This window comes from Poeciliopsis prolifica, unplaced genomic scaffold, assembly GCF_027474105.1.
Source record: "Poeciliopsis prolifica strain line A6 unplaced genomic scaffold, Auburn_PproV2 SCAFFOLD092, whole genome shotgun sequence".
Classification (NCBI taxonomy): Eukaryota; Metazoa; Chordata; class Actinopteri; order Cyprinodontiformes; family Poeciliidae; genus Poeciliopsis; species Poeciliopsis prolifica.
The window spans coordinates 623188-648624 of NW_026562467.1; the positions used below are offsets into that span (position 1 = coordinate 623188).

General features: G+C 47.5%; 4 protein-coding genes across 4 annotated transcripts; all 4 read right to left on the reverse strand.

Annotated features, from left to right (window-relative positions):
- Positions 1 to 35: 35 nt before the first annotated feature.
- On the reverse strand, positions 36 to 4243 carry LOC129353518 (alpha-1,3-mannosyl-glycoprotein 2-beta-N-acetylglucosaminyltransferase-like). Its single transcript, XM_055022870.1, is given in 5 exon segments — positions 36 to 526; positions 529 to 1153; positions 2081 to 2583; positions 2586 to 2940; positions 3940 to 4243. Coding segments are annotated over 4 exon segments (1317 nt in total). The 5' UTR covers positions 2704 to 2940; positions 3940 to 4243; the 3' UTR covers positions 36 to 455.
- Positions 4244 to 6370: 2127 nt separating this feature from the next.
- LOC129353521 (uncharacterized) lies at positions 6371 to 7405 on the reverse strand. The gene is made up of 2 exons (XM_055022874.1): positions 6689 to 7405; positions 6371 to 6621 (listed from the first exon to the last, which is right to left on the reverse strand). Exons 1-2 carry the CDS (start codon positions 7244 to 7246, stop codon positions 6571 to 6573), a joined length of 609 nt encoding a protein of 202 aa, XP_054878849.1. The 5' UTR covers positions 7247 to 7405; the 3' UTR covers positions 6371 to 6570.
- A 675-nt stretch (positions 7406 to 8080) lies between these two features.
- Positions 8081 to 11657, reverse strand: LOC129353520 (RING finger protein 225-like). Its single transcript, XM_055022873.1, is given in 4 exon segments — positions 8081 to 8233; positions 8309 to 9180; positions 9182 to 9983; positions 11450 to 11657. Coding segments are annotated over 2 exon segments (918 nt in total). The 5' UTR covers positions 9961 to 9983; positions 11450 to 11657; the 3' UTR covers positions 8081 to 8233; positions 8309 to 9041.
- Positions 11658 to 11889: 232 nt separating this feature from the next.
- LOC129353522 (pre-mRNA-splicing factor ATP-dependent RNA helicase DHX16-like) lies at positions 11890 to 24687 on the reverse strand. The gene is given in 23 exon segments (XM_055022875.1): positions 11890 to 12481; positions 13279 to 13452; positions 14901 to 15062; positions 15491 to 15596; positions 15598 to 15651; positions 15733 to 15800; positions 16559 to 16677; positions 16750 to 16923; positions 17612 to 17741; positions 17928 to 18080; positions 18638 to 18736; positions 19315 to 19522; positions 19933 to 20048; positions 20123 to 20233; positions 20397 to 20588; positions 21846 to 22079; positions 22150 to 22404; positions 22482 to 22538; positions 22614 to 22788; positions 23195 to 23427; positions 23527 to 23618; positions 23621 to 23728; positions 24480 to 24687. Coding segments are annotated over 22 exon segments (3144 nt in total). The 5' UTR covers positions 23724 to 23728; positions 24480 to 24687; the 3' UTR covers positions 11890 to 12352.
- Positions 24688 to 25437: the final 750 nt, after the last annotated feature.

Genomic DNA, 25437 nt, shown 5'->3' on the forward strand with positions numbered 1-25437 from the left:
CCCAGTTATGATTATGATGCATTATGACCAAAAACTCTGCATTAATTTTGTTTTTATTAAAAAAACATACAAATCCCCACAGTGATTCCAAGGCAACAAATATTTCAAACAAAATCATCTGACAAAATGTGAGCAGAAAGAGCAGAATTTAGTTTCATCACCGTCATCAGCAGACACAATCACAGATTAGATGAACCAGGATTAACTCAGACTAACGCCAATAATTTAAAGATAATAAGGCAAACTAGGCTGATGCATTAAGTGCATGGCTGCAATGTGCACAATCAGAATCATAGAAAAATAGAGCTCTGGTGGTTTACAGCAGATCTGTTGTGAGCTGCGGGGAAACCTGAGTAGTGTTGGCTGAACCTCCAAAACATCCAGCATCTGTAAAGGCAAACAGCAGAAATCCTGTTTCTCTTTGGTGTGGAATGTGTCAGATGCTGTGCGGATCCTCAGCTCCAGGTGGGATCGTACTGACTCCACCCAGGAGGCGGGGCCAGGTAGATCCTCCGCCCCTGTAGAAGAAGCTGACCACGCCTCGGTATCCGGCCCGTGGCACGCCGGACTTCAAGTCGTCCATGATGCCCAGGTTCTTGGCCATGACCTTGAAGCTGTCCTTGCTGGAGTACTGGAGCCGGAACGGTCCGGGCCCGCTCAGCCGGCCCTGCTTCACGTCTTCGTACGTCACCACGGCGGCGCTGTACACCTGCTTGGTGAAGCTGGTCCGGTACGTGTCCTCCTGCAGGTACGCCAGGTCCAGCTTGGTGAAAGGCACAAACTCAGAGTTCAGTTTGATGAACTTCAGGTATTTGTCGTAGAACTGGCCCAGGCTGACGCCCTGCCGGCCAAAGGTCAGCGTGCGGGAGATCTCGGGCCGGACGCAGGCGCGGCCCCGCCGCTGCTCCGGCTGCCGCATCCAGTCGTCCCAGAAGGAGGAGGGCCACTTGGGCTCCAGCTCCTCCCAGGCCTCCCGGAGCAGCATCCAGCCCAGGCCCGGGAAGAAGTCGGTGCGGTAGAGGAGCGCCGGCTGGCCGGGGTCCACCATCCCGTCCCTGCCGTTGTCGTTCCAGGCCGACACGCACCACAGGCTGGGGTCCGACTGCAGCACTGGGTGCAGGGCCCGGAAATACTCAAAGAAGTCTGGCGCCACCTGCAGGAGAGGACGATGGTTAATTGTTTTGAGGAGAGATGAAAACGTGAAGGATTTGGAGGGAACAGCTGAGCAAGTTATCAATTAATGATCAGTATCATTAATCAAAAGTCAAGCTTATTGATCCACTAAGGATTAATTAAAAACATGAGTTTTCTCTTGTATGAAGAGGGCCGACCATCTTTCCATAACACAAACGTTTTTCATAATATGCTGAATTATTATATGGATTGTGTTTGATAATATCCTTCAGTTTCCTGCTGCAGATTGGAATGTTTTCTGAACAAGTGAGAATTTAATCTCAATCAATTTACTTGCATGAATACAAGTTCAACATATGAAAAGGCGTCATCTATTTAAACTGGTAAACAGAAAATTCTCACATTAAGAAATGTATTTATAAATGTAACAAACCTTTTAGGAAACAGAAAAAGAAAATACTTCATTTCCCTCTAACAGAGATGTTCATACAGAAGTATTATCTGGGCTTTCTCTTGAAAAAATATTAAAACTTCACTCCATGAAGCACATTAACTCATGACAGCCCCCTCTGGATGGCAGTCAAATTACAACACTGAAAAAAAATGTAAGCCAGTGATTTTAAACTGTGTCCCTGGAGTCCAGAGTCCTGCAGCCTTTAGCTGTGTCCCTGGAGTCCAGAGTCCTGCAGCCTTTAGCTGTGTCCCTGGAGTCCAGAGTCCTGCAGCCTTTAGCCGTGTCTCCGGCCTTCATGCTTGAACTGCCTCACCAGGATGCAGTTCTGCGATGAGCCGACACTGGAGCCAGGTGTGCTAATGCAGAGACGCATCTAAAAGTTGCAGGACTCTGGCGGATGCCATTAGTTCATCAACTAGAAGTAATTTTAATCTAATAAACCGACAATCATAAGTTGGTTAATCGTTTGCGTCCGTATCGGAACGCCGGTACCTCCAGGTCGTCCTCCACGATCACCACGGAGGAGTGGGAAAGGGTCCGGAAGACCTGGTTCAGAGCCCAGCGGTAGTGTCTGGAGATCTTGTAGTAACCCTGGAACTTCTTGTGCTCGGGCCGGACGGGAATGTCAGAGAGGTCCGGCTGCTTCAGGTGAGTGACTTTATCCCCGTAGGAGGCGATGACGTCGGCGGTGGCGGCGTGCCCGCAGTCCTGGCTCACTATGATGGGATAGAGCTCGGCGGAGGGCCGCAGCTCCAGCAGCTTGTCCAGGCAGCGCCTCACTGTGACCCGGTTACAGGCGATCACCAGGATGGGAATGACTGGCGGACTGGGAACGTCGACCTTTGCCCCCTTTCTGTTGGCCGGCTTCCACAGCGACCGGTGGCTCAGGATCTGGGACAGGATCTCCTTCTGCTTTGCCAGCTCCGATTCGAAGGAGTCTGCGACGCGGATCACGTCTCCCACCAAGTCATCGGTGGGCACGGAGGCCGGATCCTGCTGCCGGCACCCGGCTGGCCCGGGGGCGCTCTGCCCCACAGCAGCAGCACCAGCACGGCGTTCCAGGTTACAAACAGAAACGTCCCGCATAGAATGAGAGAGCTTCTTTTCCGGAACATAGCTGTGGGATCTGGGAAGAGCTCGGCTCCGAGTAGGCAGTGTCCTGGTTGCAGACAAAAGGAACGGGATCTGGGAGGGTCCGTCTTCGTCCCGTTTCATCACAGAGTCATATTCCCAGATGTGTCTGGCTCAGGGTGCAGCTGCCGGCGCCAGGGGGAAAAAATCCAGCATGTTTTCAGGATTACAGCCCAACCATCCTGGAGTAATTATCCCTGACTTTTCGGTTCCCGTTTCACCTGAAACAACAAGAGCAGAAACATGGAAACCAGAGGCAAACCGAGCAGGAAGGCATGAAAACGCAGCGCATCGCAGGAACTGTCTGGACAGCTGCATTGGTTTTCCCTTATCACCTGGAAGCAAACACACACACACGCACTCACACACACACTCACCTGCAGGTCCTGAAACTCTCTAACTCAGCGCTTCCCAAATATTTCAGGCTCTAACCCAGATAACAGCGCAACCCAGATTATGGGTTCAGAGACGACATGAACAGCCGCCGAGTTATTTACTTTAAAAGATTATTTTCTCTAAAAAAAACCAAAAATATATATTTATTTTTATCACTAAAAGTTTAAGTTAGAAGAACCTGAAAAGGTTGTGACTCAAAAATGAGTCACAACTCAACCTTTGATGACAACCGTCCAGGTCAAAGGTCAGTCGTTCCAGCAGGTTGTTTGGGTTTTTTTTTTAGCTCAAAAACAAAGAATATTCTGCCTGAAAAAATACAAATAAAAACTTTGAGCTTTTGGTTTTCAAAGTAAAGTTTAGAACCGAAGCCTGACATTAAGAAATAAATTAACCCTGGAAACTTTGACTAGGCCGCTCCTTGTTTTGTAGTTTCTACACTCCAGAAACAATGTGCTGCTATTTGCTCAGCATTAAAGTTGATAATTAATGAGATTATGGGTGCGTTTACTTTTATCACAGAGCAAAACCTGCAACAATAAACAAAACAGCTGCTCTTAAAGGGGCAACGCAACGAACAATTAATCAACAAAACATCCGAGACTCACTGGGTTAAAAAAAAAATCACCTCACCAGGGTTGAAGCTTGAACATGTTAAATGTGATACATGATGCAGCTCCACAGACACTAAACCCACCAGCCTGCCGTGGATCCCCACCAGTAGCTTCCCCCTGTTGAAGCTCCACAGGTACTGAGACCCACTGCGTCCACCCACCAGCCCCGCCCGCCCGCCCGCCCTGGATCCCCAGCTGAAGCTCAGCTCTCACCCAGCCGGAGCCTCCGCCTCCTGCCGGCTCACCCCCCGCTGACAGCCCGGCTCAGGTGAACCTCGTGGCGGCGGGACGCGGCGCGGACCTCCCTCCTGTCGGATTTCCTCCCGCTGGAGCAACTTACAGCCGCCGAGTTAGCGTGTTTTTTCCCACCGAGCAGAACTGTGACGCTGAAGGAAAGTAACACGACGACTTCCCTCTTTGAGCGCTCGGGCGGAAGTCCCGCCCTAACCGTCACCTTGAGGAGTTATGCAACAGTTTGAGGAAGGAAGGCATGAAAGTAATGAAAAGCAGCTGGTGGAGACATGAACACCAGCTTCAGACTCAGGAGTTACTTCAACGAGCCTCGTTTTTCTGTTTCTGCGCAACAAAATCCAGTTTTTCTCTCCTGAAGAAACATGAACATGTTTTTATCTGTGCAGCAGAACCGCAGCTTCCTGTTCGGGTCCGGTTCTGTTTCCACCTTTAGAAATGATCTGGATACAGAAGAACTGCTTTCATTAGGACATCAGAGTATGAAACAATAAAACACCCAGAAATTCACAAACTTAAAGGACCCAAACAGCAATCCCTCCATTCAGACATCCATTATCTACGAGTGCCAAATGTGCCATTACTTATGTGTCATGATTCAAATTTAACTGGAAGTAAATGCATTTAATTATTTACATGTTGCAATATTTTAACAAATACACAACTCTACATATGTAACTGGTTCACTATTTAGTTTTATATTTTTAATTCATACATTTGTATTTGATGACTTATTCAATCGTGGCTCCAAGTATCATTTTGAATGATTACAAAAAGGTAAAAAATTATGAATATTTTCTTCAAATATTTTCAAAAAACTGCAGAAATTTGGAGGCTGAAACGTCTGAATGCAAATAATTATCCTGAAGTTTTGAAGATTTTGTTTTTCCTGGTTAAAAACCATCAATAATAATCCGTCTGCCCATCTAACCATACATTCCTCCGTTTTTCATAAATCTGTAAATCAGTCTGTCCTTTATTGTTTGTTTCTTTGTTTGACCAAGACTGAGTCACAGAGTCAGTCTTATGGGCAGACAGACGGATGATTTTAGATCGACGGCCATCAGGCGGTTTCTCAGGCAGCAGGTCACTGTAAAGCACGGCAGCTGAGGAGTCATGCTGCGGGGAAGCGTCTCATCAGGGATGTACCAATATTATAATCTGTGCTGATGTCAGTATCCATTATTAATACTGCTGAAGGAGCTGATAACCAATATTTACCACTGAAATTATTCTCAACATTAAAGTTTTTATTGTGTAGCTGCAGAGTCAATCCGTCTGTAATTGTCCGTCTCCCGAAAACAAACCAGGATTCAGTGGGATATGTAGAAACTTTCCTCCATTCCTGCTGTTAAATGGAAAAACATTTCAAAAAGTTGGTTTCAGTCATTTTTCACTTTGACTTTAACAAGTTAGAGATGCTTAAGCAAAATAAAAACACAAAGTTTTGTGCAATAAAACTGACATCTTTCTGTGATTTTCATGTAAAATCTAAAGATGTAAAAACTGACATTTTTATTCAGAAGAAGAGAACTTCCTCTTGGTTTGGTTCAGTTTCTGAAGAATTGCATAAAGATGGTTTTGGTCTCATCTGCAGATCCTGGTTGCCAGTGTGACTTGCGGTTCTCCGTGTTTTGCTGAGCATGGAGGATTTTGCAATGCAAAAAACTTCCACTGAAAAACCCAGCAGAGTACAAAACTGCAGCTGTTGCCGTTTTATTTTACACTCAACTGGATGTGAAACTCAAGCTTTGGTTTCCTGAAAGGCTGATTACATTTCAAACTCGTTCTGTTTCGGGTGAATGTAAATGTAGACCAACCAGTTTTTCAAGCACTGTAAAAAACGGGATAATTTATCTGCAGAACATTTTGAGATTTCCTGAAATAAGAATCAGAATCAGGTCATTTTTGAAACTCTTTTCCATTCATCCAGTGAATATCTGGTCCAGGTTGGGCTGAACTTTGCTTTTTCCCAGAAACATTCACAGGAAGCCATGTTCATGTGTTCATGTGTTCATGTGGATCACTGCAGGTTGGGAACAGGTGGAAACATCTGGACCTCCTGGTTCCTATAGAGTCCCAATCTGGATAATCTGTAGTGTTTTCCCATTTGGTTCCTGAGCTTGGCCTTTGACCTTACTGGGGGTGGGCATGCAGAACTGGCTCTTTGTTGACTCTGCAGTAGAGTACATAAAACTGACCTCTGACCCTGACCAGAATAAGAAGCAGGTAGGAAAGAGATGAATGAATGCATTCATGTTTTCATCTTGTCTGAAAAAACTTGAAACAATGCAACAGATTTGTTGTTTTCAGAAGCTGAAACCCATTTAATACTCGCCAAAGGAAATGACATGAAGCCGTTTCATGTGTGGTATTTATCTTTATGTGCTGAACAGATTTTTGTGCAGTGCGAAGGAAAACAAGCACACTGTTTGAATGTCATCAGATCGTGTTTTCCGCTGGTTTGCTGTTTCCTGACTGCGTTCAGCGGGAGCTGAAGCGACGCGTGTCCTGACGGCGCCAGCAGGCTGAAGTCCAAACCTGTGAGTGAAGGTAAGCAGATCGATGCTGGGCTGGAGTCTGGCTGCTTGGCCCTCAGTCAGGGGGGTCATGGGTCACCTGCCGGCCAGAACTGCACGTGTGTTCCTGAAAGAGGACAAACAGAACGATCTCACACACTGCGCTGCAGAAATGATTATTTAGAAAAGCTCACCTGTGTTGGGTCGGTGCCGCCGCTCTTCATCTGTGGTTTTGAGAAAATGAACCAGGTGAGGGAAGAACCCGGGTTTTGCACCTTCAACCCAGAGCTGATGGAGACGGAGAGCTTCAGGACTCCGGCTGGAAGCTGAATGAAGCCCTGCAGACATATCCTCTCTGGCGCTTCAGGGACAATGATGTGAATTATTTTGGAGAAGACGTCTTCTCTCTGCTGCAGTGGCGCCTTTTGGCCGCTGGGGGCGCCACAAGCCGGGGATTGTGAAAGTTTGGAAGATAATTTATGATTTTTCCTAAAAACTTCTTCTGCCGGAGCTTCACTGTCCCCCTTGCAGCAGACAGAGAGCCCTGCGGCCGACACCAGGCGGAGGATCCTCCGCTCGGACCCGCGGGAGGATCCGCCGCGCTCCGCCGGGGAGTCGCGCAGCGGCCCGCCGGCCAGTCCGAGGCTGTACGCCGCCGAGGCAGGCCGCTTGGTCGGCGGGTTCCGGGTCCAGATGTTCCCCCTGCAGCGGAGCACGGCGGACAGGGCCGAGGCGGACGGGGTGGAAGCCATGGCGGGAAGGAGTCGGTTCGTCCTGGAGGTCCGCAGCCGAGCAGAGAGTCACATAATGAGGCTGAAGGAGGGGAGCAGCGCAGGGCCGGGGATCCAGACCAGGTTCCAGACTCACAGGGGTGTGTCTTCAAGGAGAAGCTGTCATGAGACTCAGCACCAAACAAAACTGGGTCAAAGGTCTTAATTTAGCTTCCAGAGCAGAGAAACACACCAGCAGCAAGTTTCCTAAAGTCTACAGGAAAATATTCACACTTAAATATCAGCCACAAACTCAAATGTGTTTTATTTTGATTCCTTTGTTTTAGGTTTAAATCAAAGAAAAATGGATGTTGATTGTGGAGATGCTGCAAAGCACAAAAATCCAAAAATTATATGAAAAAACATTTAAACAAACATTACTGGCACTTTGACATATTTCTGTTGTGGAAATTTAATGGACTTATTTTATAAAAACCTGTTGAAACCTGCAGTTATGTTTTAGTTGACGATTATTTTAGCCAGGATCCAGAGCCCTGGTTTAACCCAAACTACTAAATGAACTAAAATAATAAAATTAAAAATTCCTTCCTTTACGTTTTTATTTTTCAAATCAAATTGTTTTCCATCCTCCCCCTGCAGAGCTAAAGTGATTTTCAGAGCTACACTCCCAATCTGCAACAGAACAGCAGCAAAAGAAGAGAATCCAGATGTTCCAATGGTCTAGTCAAAGTCCAGGCCTGAAGGGAGCAGAAATTAAAAGCATTTCTGTTTATTCTGGTGTTGTTCCTGTAATGGTGCCGGATGTTCCTGACATTCCCGCATTCAGTCTGTTGCCCCGGGTTACGGACCTGGCATCAAGCAGCGGGTCGGCATGCGGCGGAACCGGCTGGTCCACCTGGGCCCGACCTGGGCCTGAACTGGGCCTGAACTGGGCCCGACCTGGGCCTGAACTGGGCCCGCTCTCAGCTGAAGTGCTTTCAGCACAGGAGGGTGTCAGGTGTCACGGTTCTGGGAAATCAGACATAAAATAACTCAAATTCTCCAGGAAATGTTTGAATAAAACAGTTTTATTGACTCTGATACCTGTGAATATCTGCTCATCGTTTCTGTTTAGAGTTCAGGGTATAAATAAGTTTCAGAAGGTTTAGTGCTTTTCGTGGTCTGGAGACGATTCTCCCCCCGACTGGTTCACAGTCAGATTCTGTCAGTCGGAAGTCAAAAACAAACCAGTAATTATCCAGGAAACGGTTTACAGTTACAGTTTTACATTCATTCATTTGTAAATGTCACAGGTTCAAAGCAGATATTTAACCAGCTAATTATTTAGGTTACTGATTAAATATTTAGCTTGGGGAAACATTTTTAGTTTGAAGTTAAATATTTAATTTGGCAAATAAACAATGAGCATAGAAATATGATGAATCGATGACTGAAATATTCATTTTCATTTTTTCTCTTATGATGGTTAAATAATAAATTATTGCTGTTCATTTTCACTGAATCGTCACCGATGGAACCCCGTATCCTTCACAGTCAGCCTGGAGAAACGCCGCCATCTTGCTCTTCCTCATTCCTTCACCGCTTCATACCTGGAGTGAAAACTCAGCGCGATCCTTCCTGACCCCTCTGGGGTCAAAGTTCTTCATGCTCAGCTGGGAAAAACACCTCCATCTTGTTCTTCCTCAATCCTTCCTTCACCGTTTCACACCCGGAGTAAAACCTCAGCGCCCCTCAGGCCCCACCCCTCAGGCCCCGCCCCTCAGGCCCTGCCCCTCAGGCCCCACCCCTCAGGCCCTGCCGCTCAGGCCCCGCCCCCTCAGGGTGAGTTCGGTCCAAAGTTCTCGCTGCTCTCCTGTGAGGAGGAGCCGGTAAAGTTCCCGCCGGGTCTGCCGGGTCCAGTGTTCATTGTCACTCTGGGGACGATGATGAAGGCCAGGATGCCCACCATCATCAGCGGTGATGGTGATGATGGACGCCACCACGGCGTAGTAGCAGCGGTCGGAGTGGAACAGCAGCCGCATGCGTCCCCTCATCCTGCTCGGCGGTCTGCCCACGTCCACCATGGTGGGCGGGGCGCCGCCCTCCTCGGCGGCGGCCAGTTCGCCGCCCTGGACGGCCGCCGGCGGGACCTGGTGCTTCTTGACGGGCAGGCTGATGGCGGCGGACTTGGCGGCGGGGGGCGGGTGCTTCAGCAGCAGCCGGCCTTTGCTGCGCTGGAAGCGGATGGACAGCGCGCGGCGCATTTCGGCCGGCAGGCGGCCGATGACGTCCTGGTTGTTGCCCAGGCGGGGCAGGTCGCGGCCGCGGGGCAGCTCGGTCAGGACGCGGCACACGGGGCACGACAGCGTCTTGATCTCCGGCGACGTGACGTTGATGCGCGCCAGGCACTCCAGGCAGAAGGTGTGACCGCAGGCCAGCAGCTTGGGCGTCTTGAAGACGTTGTCGTAGGAACTGAAGCACACGGCGCACTCCGTGTCCCCCAGAAGGTCCATGGGGGACGTGTCCCGCCGCTCCGCGTCCTTCCCGTCCCGCCGGTGCCGGGTCTCCTCGCTGCGGCCCCGCCGGTGCCGGTCACTGTGGTGACGCTCCCGCCTCCTCCCTCGCTCTGAGTCGCTGCTGCGGGAGCGGCGCGCCTTCTGGGGCCGGTCCTTCTGGGTCGGAGCCGGCTGGCCCGGTTTAGGCTTGACGTTCTGGGGCATCCTGGACCCCCGATGCCCCTCGCCCTGTCCGCTCATGATGGCTGTCCTTCACTGAAGAGCTGTGGAGGACAGAACGCTGCGTTAGGGAACGCTGATGCAGCAGCGTTAGGGAATGCTGCTGCGTTAGGGAAAGCTGATGCTGCAGCGTTAGGGAACGCTGATGCAGCAGCGTTAGGGAATGCTGCTGCGTTAGGGAAAGCTGATGCTGCAGCGTTAGGGAACGCTGATGCTGCAGCGTTAGGGAATGCTGCTGCGTTAGGGAAAGCTGATGCAGCAGCGTTAGGGAACGCTGATGCTGCAGCGTTAGGGAATGCTGCTGCGTTAGGGAAAGCTGATGCAGCAGCGTTAGGGAACGCTGATGGTGCTGGGTTAGGGAACGCTGATGCTGCAGCGTTAGGGAACACTGATGCTGCAGCATTAGGGAATGCTGATGCTGCAGCATTAGGGAATGCTGATGCTGCAGCATTAGGGAATGCTGCTGCGTTAGGGAACGCTGATGCTGCAGCGTTAGGGAATGCTGATGCTGCAGCATTAGGGAAAGCTGGTGCAGCAGCGTTAGGGAATGCTGCAGCAGCAGTGTTAGATAATGCTGCAGCAGCAGCAGCGTTAGGTAATGCTGCAGCAGCGTTAGGGAATGCTGCAGCAGCGTTAGGGAATGCTGCAGCAGCGCTGGCTCATGCTGACTAATGAAGGCCTTTTGTTGCTAAATGTTTTCCTTTCACTAAATTTCCTCAGGAACCTGTTGGTTGAGTTAAAGGACGTCACACCAGCAGATCAAAATTTGTTTCCAACATGAAAACAGGAAGTTAAATAACTCAAAATATTACCAAGTATTTCTGTCTGGTTCCTGCAGCACATGAAATGAGACAGAACTAATTAAAACGTTTTATTTGTTAATAATTTCTGAATATTCACAATATATCCTGTTTCTACTGGTGGATCAGTTCCTGTTATGGATAAAATGTCTCGTTACCAGTTAAACGTCGTTTCATCCACTGGATGTAAGCGGCTCACATCGTTTGTACAGGCAATGAAATCCTTGAAAATGCTTGAATTTCATTCAGATTTCTGTATCAAGGCCTTCATGTTCAAACTGCACCGCTTTGTAATAAAGTTAAATGTTTGGTTAATGTTTACAGTTTATTTAAAAATAATAAAAATTTGTGTCTGAACTTAAATCAGACTAAATTTTTCTTGTGTTAGTTTAGTTAGAATCATAAAACCTGAGCTGGTTTTCTGACAGTCAGGTGTGTTTCAGTTGCTCTATTTCTATCTTATTAACAAAAGCAATAAAAACATCACAGCTGTGGGTGAAACTGCTTTATTTCATTTGGATTATTTTATATCCAAAGAGGAAAGTTTAAAACTGACCTTGAAATGTTTGATCCGTGTTTTATGAATATTGAGGAATTACTGATTTAAGCTCATATGTGTGACGCGTCGGTTGGTTTTAATTTTGCAGCAGAAATTCGGCAGAACTCCTCGGCAGTGTTGCTGTGTGGTGTGCAGGTTGTTTAATTCTGACCTGATAAGTCGGAAAAGGTCCGATCCGGTTTTTTCCGCGCCGCTCCAGACGCTCAGGTAATCCTGCTGCGACAACTGGGATCAAAAATCTTCATCATTGAGTAAAGAAAGCTCAGCGGTTCTGACCCGGTCTGACAAACCTGGGCTCTTATCGTCTTCTTCACACCCTCCTCTCTCTCTGCCTGTCGCTCGCCCGTCCGCCCTCGCCGTGTTCTGGTCAGACCGGTCCGACCAGCTGCAGCTCAACCAGGACGTTCAGCCAGAAAACACTCGGTTCTCCTTCCTGCAGAATAAAACCTGATGAGACCACCTGATCCGACACGATCCGAGGCGCCGGAGCTGGAGGAAAGTTCCAGCGCAGCTGCAGCGCATGCTTGTCATACCTCAGAACCGGAGCAGAACCACCTCAGAGCGTCCACATGACCAACACACACTCAGAGCTGTTGTCAAACATCACTTTCTTTAATTCTGCACAGTGTTTTGGGTCAGGTGTTGACACAGAACCCAGAGCAGGGCGTGTTTGACCAGAACCTTTAACCTGCTTACGTCTGAAAACATCAGAGGACAACAGATCGCCATAAACTTTATCAGCTCAGATAAACCGTAACCCACTTCTGTACAACCCAGTTCTGTGTGGACTCAGGTCCGTTAATGAGTCTGAGGGCGTTCAGGTGCAGCAGGAAAAAGCACCGACTTTCAGTCTGGTTTATCATTAAACCCGTCCATCAGTGTGGCCCGGTTCTTCCTCCACGACAGGCAGCAGCTTTACGGCTCAGATAATCCAGATGTGAGCATCACTCCGGGCCCCGGGGGGCTCCGGGGGGTTACGGAGGGCCTCAGCCCAGCTCCCCCCGGGGGGCCCAGGGGGCCTCAGCCCAGCTCCCCCCGGGGGGCCCAGGGGGCCTCAGCCCAGCTCCTCCCGGGCCTTGCCCTGCTTCCGGGGCATCTTCTTGCTGCTGCTGTCCTCCAGCTCTTTGCTCTTGTAGTAGTGAGGCGCCACCTCCAGCAGCCAGCCGCTGTCGATCTCTATCACCTGTTGGCACAGCAAGAAGCCGATCAGAATTTGGGTTCTGATCCGAACTGACCCTCTGACTTGAACCGAACCACTCCGTTCCTACAACCTGTCCCTCTGGTCTCCTGACGGTCCAAACTGCTCCTGAGCCATTATATTACAACCAGAACCTTCTGGTGGGTCAAACAGGCAGAATCCAAATGGATCTGAATATTAAAAAGCCCCTGAGTGTTTTGTTAAGATTCAAAAAACCTAACATGAAATTTTACCTTCCACATAATTTTCCCTGACAAGCCAGTCATTACATACCTGTCTGTACAAAAGTCTCTTAAATGAAGTTATTCATTGAACAGTTTGAGATTTTGATGCAGCTTTGATGTTTTTATTTCCTCCATGTGAGGAGCTGGGAATCTGACCAGGAAAGAAACAACGTTTCATTCTGTGGTTATTTATAGTCATTCTTAACGAATGGAGACCGAAGGAAACGGGATCGGCTTGTTGCAGCTGGATCCTTTCTGCCATGTTTGGTTTTTCTCACATTCAGGTAAATAATCGCTGCAGGCAACAGTCAGCTCAAAGGTTCAAGTTGAACCCGTCTGTTATCTGTCGACGACATCTCTGGAGTCCAGGAGTGTTTCTATCTCTGAGTGACTCAAAGGTCAGATCAGAGGAACGTGAGTAAAACAAAGGCCTTCAGGAAGCTATGGAGGATAACTGAACAGAGCTGATGAATGTGATGTCAGCGCGAGGCGACACGCTCCCTGCCCGCCGCCTTCAGGGTGTTGTTTACATTCCAAACATGCAGCAGCTGCTGTCACCTGTCTCATGAACTCCTTGGTGGTGAAGACCAGTTCGTGGTAGATGAGCCAGCGCGGCTGCTCCTCGAACAGCGAGCTGTTGGGATGGACGAACACCGTCTGCTGGTGCTTCACCGACCGGTAGCCGCCCTTACTGAGCCGCGCCGTGTGGTAGAAGTACCCGGCCGTCACCGCCTGCCGGGGGACACAGAGGCCGTGAGGGTCAAAGGTCATCAGACAGGGTCACAGAGGACGACATTCAACATGCGAGAGACATTCAGAGGTTCAGTTTGTGTTGCTGCTGCCCACAGGACACAACCAGAAGCAGCAGCTGAGTCATCATGAGAAACTGGTCCATCAAGTTCAATTCTAACTGCAGGATGAGAAAAACAACCAGCACATCCTGTCAAAGCAACAGATCCGCCATGTTGCTTTCCATTCAGCAACTTTTTCAACATTCACACTGCTGGGAACTTGTTTCCTACTTAAATCTGAACTTTGACCCCTCTCTAAAGTTCATTTAAAAAATCCCGTTTAAAGCAGAGATCTGTTTTCCTGAGTCACTGTTTCATGCAAAAGTATGCAAATGGCGCCCGAGTCCCGCCTGACGAGTCCGCCTGACGAGTCCCGCTGACGAGTCCCGCCTGACGAGTCCTTATCCTGCCATCTGTTGCCCTGGCGACGGGGCAGCTGCTGCTGTTGGCCATGTTATAATCTGTGTGAACCACATCCAGGCTGTTGTTCCTTTTATGCTTTAAAATCTATCATAAAAGCAGACTAATATTCTAATTTTCACTTTGCTGAATCGGCCCTGACTCTGTGGCAGCCTGAGCCGCCTCACTGCAGGCTGCAGCTGTTCCAAAAATATCCTAAACAAATCAAATCTGAACCCTGACCCCTCTCTAAAGGCTCCAGTCTGAATCCGAATCTCAGCTCCGCTGGTCCAACACACCCAGCACCGCCTCAGATAAGCTGCGGTGTCGGTTCCTCTGCTTGCTGGCAGCCTCAGCTCTCCTGGTTCTGCTCCACACAGCCGGGAAGTGAAACACGGATCAGAACTCCTAACAATGAATGATTCTAAAGAAAATTCCCTGTTGGACCCAGCGTGTCTCTGAGATTTGCCTCCCGAAGTCGTAGTTTTGTCTGTGAATGAACCGACGCCTTCAGGCCTGAGCAGCTTCCAGGGATCAGGATTAGAAAAGGAGTTTATTCGTCTGGCGAAGCAACAGAAAACAGAAACAATGAAATGTTCTGATGTCATCACACACACTGTCACAGAAATCATTTAATAACTGTTTATGTTCCTGATGAATGTCTGATGAAGCTCAGTGAAGATCTGAGACAGAAAACTGCAAGCAGCAGCAGGTCAAAGGTCAATGAATCACGACACACATGTGGTTTTAACATCAGAGGGAGTTTGGTGTGATGTCTCCTGCTGCTCAGAGATCGGACCTGGTTTCCCTGTCGAGTCTTTGTGAAAGAAGCCAGGAAATCCGAGAGGATTTTTAGGAAAGTGAACCTTTTGTTTAGCAGATTTTATCTGGAGACGTCAGCGAGAAAACAAAACAGGACACGTTTTGTTCCTCTTTTCAGACGGCAGGGAAACGCTGTGGAAGGACGACCGCTCTGTGAGCAGGACTGACCTTACGGATGGGGACGTTGTCCCCGCTGCAGCTGACCACCTCCACCTCGATGCGCTCCATCAGACCCTCCAGCTGGTCCCGGACGTCCCGGGCTCGCCTCATGGAGCGGAACTGGATGAAGTTCTCGTAGCACCACTGGGTGGAGTAGCCGCTCTCCACCCACTGGGGACGAAGCAGAGCGGGACACAGCTTAGACAGAACCAACAGCTGTCCGGTCCACACGCCTGATCCTCTACCACAGAGACTTTAAACCAAACAGCTTTCATTCAGAGCAAAAGGATTGTTTTGAAGAACAGAATTTATGTTCATGGGGCTCTAACTGCATGCAGCTGCCTAAAAACAAATAGTCACTTTTACTGTTATAATGACAGCACCACAAAATACTGTGATGAACTGTGAGTCCATATTGTCAGTTCTTCAGAACTGCCCCGGCTGTGCCCAGTCTGGCCCGTTTGTTGAATGATTTGCATCTTGCAGTGAACGTTTGCATTTTTCTCAGAGCTCATCTGCAGAGCTGCTCCAGGTTCTGCTGGAGGTCACGGCGGATCAATGCGGATCACGTTGTTAACGAGCAGCGCCGCCCGCGTTACCTGTGTGTAGACGTTGAGCAGCACCAGGTGGTCTCCGCCCGGAACCACGAAGTTCATCCTGGCGTTGTCGGCGTGCACCACCTTGTCTTTGGGCCGGTAGAAGATGGTTGTTCACCGACAGCATGGCGGCGATGGTCAGCACTTCCTCTGAACACTTGTACCTGGAAACCATGGAAATGATGTTTATAATCGTGTCTGATTGAATTCTTCGTCATAGTGAGAAGTGAAGCTGTGCCACTCACTGCTCTGAGGCCAGGATCATTTTACTCAGCATGGGATCCACCGGTAACTCGGCCATCCTGCGACCCAGCTGGAGCAGAACCAAAACAACCGGTTCAGTTCAGACAAACACTCCCTCAGTGATCAGTGATTAACGAGGCAAGCTGGCCGGGAAGCGCCGAGTCATCCCTCACTTTGAGCAAGTCAGTGACTCAGCAACACGTGACAAACATCAGGTGTAGAAATACGCAGAAGATCACAATGGATCTGGTTCACCCAAATCATAGAGCTGGAGAAAACAGATGAACCTGAACGCATCACCAACATCTGATGCCTTCAGGTTGAGTCACTCTGAGCCTCCTTTACTTGAATCATTTCTCCATAAATGTGTTTCCACAACCCTGCAGGCATACTTCTATTTATGATTACTGCATAGATAAGGTGATAAGGTTCCTTTTGGGAATAATGAAAATCTGACCTTCGACCTCTGTTTGGCCTCCAGGTATCAGTAACAAGATACTAAAAGCTGAAAAGCATTGATCCCGTGTCATTTCCTCCCATTCAGGGACTTTATCATCATGGAGCTACATGTTGACACCTGATGCAGAGACGCCGCCGTAGCACCTGGAGCTGCGGCGGCACCCGGAGCTGCGGCGGCGCCCAGAGCTGCTGCGGCACCCGGAGCTGCGGCGCCGTCCCTGCATCTTTACCCCGATTAGCTCGGGGCGCCACCACAGTCGTATTACAATGTTGTTTTGTATCGCAGGTTTAGAAGTAAATGCTGAGGTGAGTTTTTCTGGGACGGTGCCGTACGCAGCGCTACAAAGCAAGCTGGGATAAAACATGAACCTTGGTGAGCTCCCCCAGGTGGTTGAGGGCTCCCAGCGCGTACAGCTGCTCCAGGGCCAACACCAGGGTCTCATGGGGCGGCGGGTCCATGAAGTCAAAGTGAATCAGGTCGTTGATTCCTGCACAGAAACACAGCAGTGAGCTGGGAGGGCAGCGGCGGGCCAACATGGCCGCCGTCTCCTCAGACTGACCTAAGCTCTTCAGCAGCAGCACCACGTTCCCCAGGTTGGTCCTCTGGATCTCAGGGATCGTCGTCTCCTCCATCTCGTGCTTGAAGGCCCAGGCCGTGTAGAGGCGGAAACATTTCCCAGCAGCCACTCTGCCCGCCCGTCCTGCTCTCTGATTGGCTGAAGCCTGAAAGCAGGAGACGCATGATAATTATTGACCAACTACAGCAGAAAATAATGAACATAAAACTGAATCAATAACATAATTTCGTGGAGTTGCCCTATTGGTTTCAATGGCAACTTCAGCTTCTGGAAACTGGACCTGAACATGAACCAGACCTGAGGAGGACCAGGGCGCTCGGCCTGATGGCTCCAGATTGCTAAAATACAAACATCCACAGCTGAGCATCCAGGTAATGCAGATTAATCTGTCAGAAAATCCCCAAACAGAAACAATTCAACTGAGCTCAATGTCAGAGACAAAAAGACTCGTTTTATGGAGCGTATGCAAATATCTGCCTTTAACTCTATGAACATTCAGCATGAATTTATCCCACACTGAGAGGAAGAGTGAGGACAGAGCACAAGCAGGGCTCTGCTGTTGGGCTTCTCAATATACAATAATAATCAGCTTCACCATCAATAATTGGGAAGCAAGATGCAGTTACTTTGTATTTGGGGGCAGCAGCTACGGTAGCATCCAAAATTTCCACAATTAGTTTTTATAGAAACTTCAGGAGAGTCTGTAACGCTCCTGATCTCCACCAGAGCAGCTTCCTCATAAAGATAAAACCATTACAGTCACAGTTTCTCCAATGAACCCTCCTCTGAAAGCCGCAGCCGGTTGAACATTAATGAGAGCAGCGCTTCCTGTACCCTGGAGCAAGCGTGACGATGAGCGACTCCATGCCCGTGCGCGCGTTGTAGCTCTTCTGTTTGCAGAAGCCGGGGTCGATGACGTAGATGATCCCGTCTATGGTCAGAGACGTTTCTGCGATGTTGGTGGCCACCACCACCTGGAAGTGGAGAGACCAGACAGGAAGTGGAGGTTACCCTCTGACCCACAGCTGCACCGCAGAGCCGTTTCACTTCACAGGAACTCGTCTGGGAAGAGTTATTGTTCTTCTGCTTCCTGGGATGAAACGTTTCACTCTGTGACTCTCTGGGTGGGAAGCATCGGCGTTCCGAGGAGACGGACTCACCTTCCGGGCTCCAGGAGGAGTCGGGCTGAAGATCTTGGCCTGCATGTCAGACGGCAGGTTGGCATAGATGGGCAGAACCACCAGCTCAGCGATCTTTGACCCCAGACGCCTGCATCTCTCCTGCAGCATCTCGCAGCACGCTTCGATCTCCTCCTGCAAAACCCACAGGAGCCGTTAGTTCCTCTTACGGCAGTTTGATCCATCACAGATACTTCAAAAACTTCCTGAGCATTTAATTAAATCAGTTTCTGACCTGTAGCTTATTAATACAGACACTATAAAACAACATGAGAATGAGGAGTGGATCCATGTTGATGTGAAATGAAGCCAAAGCATAAAAGTGTGATGCAGCAGGAGAGAAGCTCACAAGTTCACACCGTAAATACGGCAAGCAGCTCATTTCTCACTGTTCACAGCGACGTGTCTTTAATACCAATACCTTCCTGTGGACCGCCACACTGATGCTGCTTCAGATGGCTGCACAACAGCGCCACCTACTGGTCAATGCTTCCAACTGCTAACTAATAGAAACAGCTGCATACAACTGAGTCCTTTTACTTTCTAATTATCATCTGAAGTGAAAAGTATTCATACCTTCAGGAACCAACTGGAACCATTTCACATTTTTGTGAAGCAGAAAGAAAGATCACTTTGTTTTCTGGATATTTTACAGGTAAAATTCCTGCTGCTTGGTGTTTGATGAAAAGAACCTGTCCGGTGAGGAAGACCAGGATGTCCCCGGGAGCCTGGGTGACGTGAATCTGCAGCACTGAAACCACACAAGCATCCAGGTAATCCGCCTCCGGAGCCTGCACAGCACAACAAACACACAGCAGAACGGTCAGTCCAGACGCTTTTCATTTGAACTTTTACATCCAAATAAACGTCAAGAAACATCAGTGAGCTCAAAGGTACAGGAAACATTTTATACACAGAAAACACTTGGAACAACTAACTAAAACACAGATAAGTAGAAATAAAGTTGTGTTGTGTGCATTAATATGGTAAAGATGTCACAATGTTCCATAATCTAAGCCAGACTAAAAGTGGCCCAACAGCAGAGCCCTGAGGAACCCCACGAGATTTTTGTTAGCTCAGATTGAGAACTGCCAAGTGACAAAGTTTAATGCTATTGGGAAATAAAAATAAATCAACTAAACATATAAATAATAATGAACAGACATTAAAGTTCAGATTTCTGAACGTTCAAAATGAAGCAGAAAAAAAATGGACAAAAGAACAAACTGATAGTAGAACCGAATACATTTCTGAACAAACAGGTTAACTAAATAAAGAACCATTTCAAAATTTCATAAAGTTAGTTTTCCAATAATCCTTTACAGATTTTCAGGATAAATTTGTTTCCAAAAATAATCCGGTGACTTACTTTCGTGTAGAAAATGTCGACGGGGAATCTCCTGCCGGGAATCCTGAACACCGGAGCGTCGTCGAAGAAGCAGGAAAATCGCTCCGTGTCCAGCGTGGCGCTAGCCACCAGAACCTTCAGGTCGGGTCGGAACCGAGCGATGTCTTTGATGAGACCGAACAGGATGTCGGTGTGGAGCGTTCGCTCATGGGCCTCGTCGATGATCACACTGGAGGGAAAGGAACCGAGACGTTCAGGAACCGAACAGAACGAGGGCCAGAGAGCAGATTTTACTTCTTATTTTTAAAAAAGTTCATTTATTGTGAAGTTCTACTGACTGGAGCTCTAACAGAAATGAATGCATTTTCCACAAACACCCTTATTATTCAGTTTCCTGGATTTTTGAAGTTGACTGTTTTTTTTCTGCCCAGTTAAAAAACCCTGAAATCTGATGACAAGAAGCAGATTTGTGTTGCTGTTTCTTTAAATGTGCTGCTGTAATTAGACACTTTAATGAGCTGAGTCTGCTTTCAGTCAGCTAAAGTGAAACAAACAAATTCAAGGAAAAGATTTTTGGAATATTCCCCTGGTTTTAATCTGCCTTGTGAGTAAAGCCTTTATTTTGAAAGTCTCCTCTACCTGTAGCTGGCCAGGTCGGGTTCGGTCAGGAACTCTCGGAGCAGCATCCCGTCCGTCATGTACTTCAGCACGGTGCGTTCAGACGTGCAGTCCTCGAAGCGGATGCTGTACCCCACCTGCACGACGCCACCAAATAAAAGGTTAGAGGATGGTTTGAACCCTGGATCCAGGTCCTGACCTCCGGGCTCACCTCGTTCCCCAGCTTCACGCTCATCTCCTCGGCAACGCGGGCCGCCACAGACATGGCCGCCACCCTGCGGGGCTGCGTGCAGCCGATCTTCATCCCTCCTTTGGTGTAGCCCTGCAACGGAAAAGGCAGGTTTTTATCATTATTTTCCAATTAAGAACTTCCCCAAAAATATATTCATCTGTGTATTTTTTATCTCTGCATTTTAGAAAAACTTGTCCATGTTGGCATGTGATGAAGGGAGACAATCAATCAGGTGTTCATAGTGCAGACTCACGTCCTCCAGCAGGTACTGTGGGATCTGGGTGGTCTTCCCGGAGCCCGTCTCGCCCTCTATGACCAGGATCTGGTGCTCGGTGATGGCGGCCAGCAGGTCCTCCCTGTAGGGGAAGATGGGCAGGCTGCGCCGCACCTCCTGCATGGAGCGCTTCTTCAGCTCGGCCTGCGACAGCGCCGGCTCCGCCTCGTCCTGGACACGCCGCCACGAGGGGTGTTACCATGGGGTTAAAGCATGTTAGCATGCTTTAACCCCAGACTGCTTTTACTGAATCAGAACCAGGTGCAGCTAAATCTGCCACTAGACAAGTCTTACAAACAGAAAGTTTTAACTTTTTAATGTTTATAGTTCTTGTAAAGTTTTGGCTTCTTTACTGCTAGTATGTTTTAGAGTGTTAACAATAAATTGATGACTGAAAAAAGTAAAATGTAAGATATTTGTGATTAGCAGGTAGGAAACTGATTTTAATTAATCACATTTTTTGTTTTTCAGGATTTTATTTTGGAAATGTGATTTTTTTCCACAGACCTCTCCTTGTGTGTCAGAGTGATGTCAGCGCGCCGAGGGCGGCCATCTTGTTTCGCAAGCCTGTTTCAAGTTTTTATTTGGACTTTGAATTCAAGATACTCTATAATGAAATATTAGGGCCGGGCAAAGATTTTTTGTTTTTTCAGTACAAGAATAAAGTTATAGTAATACGATAATAAAGTCCTAATATTTAGAGTAATTTTATGACAACTCCAACTCAAAAATAAATAATAATTCTCCAAGACTTTTTCTTATCAAAATTATTTTGTCCTCATAATTTTAATACAATTACATCCATATTCTACTAATATTATGACTATATTTTCTTAATTAAACAAAAACTCTCATAGCTGAGATGATTGAAAATATTTTGTAATATTTGTAATTCCTTATTCAGAAAAGAATGCATGAAAAGAAAAAATATTAAAATTTGCAATCAGATCTGAGATAGAAAGAATAAGAAATTTATACTTTTAAGTCATATTTAGCAAATAAGTTATAAATTGCTGCGAAACTCAAATCAGCTTTAAATGACTCCTGGTCACAAGTCCCAGAATGCACTGCAGCAAGCTGGTGAAGACTGCTCCATAGAGTGTAGCATCTGGTTGCTGCACATAAGGATAATTAATACAAATAAATATTACTGATGTTGTATTTTTGACGGTTGTTGTGATAAAACATTTGAAGCCAAGTTATTTGAAGCTCAACTGCTGTGCCCTCTAGTGGACAGTCTGAGGAACCACATTCTCAGGTCAGAGGGTTGGCTGCTGTCAAGCCCCTTCCTGTCCTCTCCAGGTTTGGGTCCAAAGCTCAGTAAATGCTCTAACTGTAACCCTCCCGGATGTTTCTGGAACATTGTCGGATCATTAAAGCTTTCTGAAATGTTTTCCTGTGCAGCCTGAGTGCTGCAGATGGGCTCACCTTGTCGGAGCGCGTCCCCTTCATGGTGATGGCCGTGCTGACGAAGTCAATCATCTCCTCCTCCTCCAGAACCAGCTGGTACCGGTCCTGCTCCTGCTTCAGGCCCAGCTCGCGCTCCTTCCTGGCTCCGAAGTTGAGAGAGGCCGTCTTCAGCCGCTCTTCCTCCCAGCGGCCCTGCTCCCCTCCCAGCTCCATGGGGGCCTCGTCCAGCTCCAGATCCCTCTGGGGGACGTCCTGCAGGCGGGAGACGCTGGCTGAGCCCGGCTTTGTTTGCTAAGCCACGTTCATGAGACGCTCTGCTCACCTTGCTCCTCCTCTCCTCAGGCATGTAGTAGCGGTTCTTCCTCTCCTCCTGCTCCTTGGCCCCGGCCTGCTTGTAGTCCTTGGCCAGGTCCCGGAGGGTCCGCTTGTACTCCAGCTCCCGCCTCTCGCGCTCCGTCAGCTCCTCCTTGGAGAACAGATACTCGTCGTCTATGATCTCCGCCTCCAGGTCCTCCAGCTTCTCCTCCTCTCTTTTCTTCAGATATTCCCAACGGGAACGCTTCCTCAGCTCCGGCAACTGAACGCAGAGAGAGAAACGTTACAACTCGGCTACAGTCCAGAGAAACCCAAAGTTGACAATATGATACAACCAACCATGTTCTTCTGATCATCTTCAGCCATCTTCAGTCGTTTCTGAGCTTCTTCATAGGCCTGAAGACAGAAGAAACAGAATATAGCTTCCACCTGTAGGAGGCGCTGTTCCCTCTTTAAAAAAACTCAATCCACCTTTTTATCCGTCCGCTCGGCGATGTTCCGCGTCTTTTCTTTGTCTTTCTGCCTGACTCTCTGGGCGAAGGCGTCTCTCTCCTCGATGTCCAGCAGTCGCTCCCTCTCCTCCTTCTCCCACTCCTCTTCTTCTTCTTTCTTCAAAGATCTGTGGTCCTCCAGGACAGAACCTCCCCTGAAGTGACAAAACACAACTGGCTGTTCACAGCTGGAGCTCAGTAAACTGTAAAAACTGTTTCTGTGCAACTTCAACACTGAACTCTAATCCAGAACCGCACAGCATTCTGAGGGATGTAGGCAGAGGAAAGGCTTTAACTGCTTAACCTCTCACAGCGAGCTAAGCCAGGTTGGGGAATCAACTAACTAACTCACTCTTTGGTTCCCTTGCAACAACCTGCAGAGTAACTTGCGCAGCAGCCCCTCGTAAAGACATTGAAGTGGAGTGACGGTTAAAACAGGAAAGGTCACGCCACAGTTTGGAAATATTTCAGATATTTAAAACAAAAACCTAATGATCAATATGGATTGATATGAAAGCATTATATCCAGATATGTTTTCCAGATGCATCGTCCAGCTCTACCTCTTTGGCGTTTCATCATCGCTCGACGACTCGCTGGCTTTTTTCTGTCTGATGTTCTTCCTCTTGCCTCCTCTGTCCTTGTCTTTCTTCTTGCCTCTCTGTTTGTCTGCCGCTGCCTCTTCGTCGCTGTCGCTGTCCTCCAGCAGCGTGTAGGTCCGGTTCTTCCTGTCCATCTCTATGGCCTGGCGCTCCAGGGCTTTGGAAGGCTTCTCAATAACCTGCTGACGGGGAATCTACCACATGACAGAGAAACGTTAGTGGTCCAAGTTTCATCATCAACCAAAAGACCTTGAACCCAACAGAGGAGCCATTAAGGTTTAGGAAGCTGGTACTTTTTCAAACAGTTCCTTTGCGAAGGCAGAGACGCTCTGGTCGATGTCGATTGTTCCCGTCTGCTCCAGGCGGCTCACCAGGTCCTCCGGCTGGACGCTTTGCGAGCGATGCCGATCATGAACTGGGAGACGTATCTGTCGCTCAGGCCGAGGATGTCATGGAGACGGTCGTTCACCCACTGCTCCAGCTGGGCCATCGCGCCTGGAGACGGAACAGGCGGAGCAGAAACGGTTTAGTTTGGTCAGGAAGTCGAGACAGCAGCTCCAGAACAACATGTGAAACCTTTAGCACAATATGATAAAATGTAAGAAGAAAAAACTGGAAATAAGCACAACAAAAAACAACTGAATTATAGGAAACAATTTAGTTGCAACATATTTTTTCCAGACAAAACTCAAAAAATGTTTGTTTAAATTTACAAGTTTGTAAAACACTATAATCAAAGAAGTAAATTTTTAACTAAAGGTCAGACAATTAACAAATATTAAAAAGCAAAGAAAAAGTTTCCATGGTTAAACTTCCTATTTCTGGAAGAAAAAAAATTGTTTTTCAGATTATTCCAAACTGAGGAAGATTCTAGGAATAAATAGATGCTTAGTGTTTAGGTTCAGTTGGATTTGGAGACAAGGATATAACAGTTTTTAATCAAAACTTGGACTTTTAGCCGGCAAAGCTCGGCTTCTCGTTACATTACTTCTCATTACTGATAGAATTTGCTTTTTCTATCAGAAGCAAATTCAGTTTATGGAAAAACGTTAGAAAACAGTACCTGTCTGTCTTGAACCAGGTTCAGAATAATTAAACTTTAGTCATTGTAGAAAGCTTCAGTTTTTCGGCACTTTTACTCGGAACCGCTTAGAATGTTTAAACAAATCCGTTTTTCTTATTTAAAATTAATTATCTGTCATTTTTAGGTGAAAAGAACCAAAACAACATCAGCAGCTTCACTCACCGATTTCAAAAAGCTCCAACAACGTTATAATAGTTACAAAAATAATAATAAAATATTTTTCTATTGCAGGTGTAAGTTCAGAGTCTGAACGGTTAAAAAATACAAACCACCTCCTGCAGCCATGGAAAAAACTTTTTCTGAACCTTTATTTCCCTGAAAACTGCCAACAAATTCAATTTGGTTAGCTTAGCTTAACATGGGGCGCGCTACAGGGGAAACAGGAAACACGTGACCCAACTCTGCCAGAGTCAGCAGGAGCGTTCACTGCCCCCTGCGGCCACATTAGGAACAACAACAAGTTCAGAACCCATGTTCATATTAAAATGGCATAGTTTATTTTTACAGTGCACTACGTTAAACCTCCGAGTTCCTGAGCTGAACTAATTCAATAAACAATGACAAAAAGTAAAAGAGGCAAAATAAAAGAGAGAGAAAAAAATCACATATGACGTTTGAAAGTCAATCTACGGTAAATTCCCTTATATTTGATGCATCTTATCCGCATTAGTGGCCCTGTAGCTCTACGTCCCTACTGGCTGTAAGATACTAACGTGTCTTACAGCAAAACAAAAACATTGAAGTTCGGATATTGTGAAATCGAAAGACTTTAAATCTAGACCAAATTCATCTCGTTTCCATATTAGTTTTGCGTGATTTATCTTATTCCCACATTCAGGCTCCCTATTGGAGAAGAGTTCAAAGAAATATACGTCAGAGTCACAATTCATACGTTATTAGCTTTTTTCAGTGGCTTTTTAACGATGTCATATTTTTTCATTATCTGCAGGAAACGAGTTGAGATGATTTTATTTTCACAGTTTACTTGGCGTCACTTAAATTCAATGGTTCATTTCCAAGATCTAAATGGACAAAATGTAACACGCTGTTGATTCTGGTTTTATAAGAGAAGCTTCATGTTGAAAACCGCAATGAAGCGCTGCAGCGTGGCTGCGTGGGT

Coding starts and splice junctions, on each gene's coding strand:
- LOC129353521 (XM_055022874.1), bottom strand. CDS start 7,246: ATGGCTTCCACCCCGTCCGCCTCGGCCCTGTCCGCCGTGCTCCGCTGC. Junction 6,622..6,688: donor GCGGCACCGACCCAACACAG/GTGAGCTTTTCT, acceptor GTCCTCTTTCAG/GAACACACGTGCAGTTCTGG.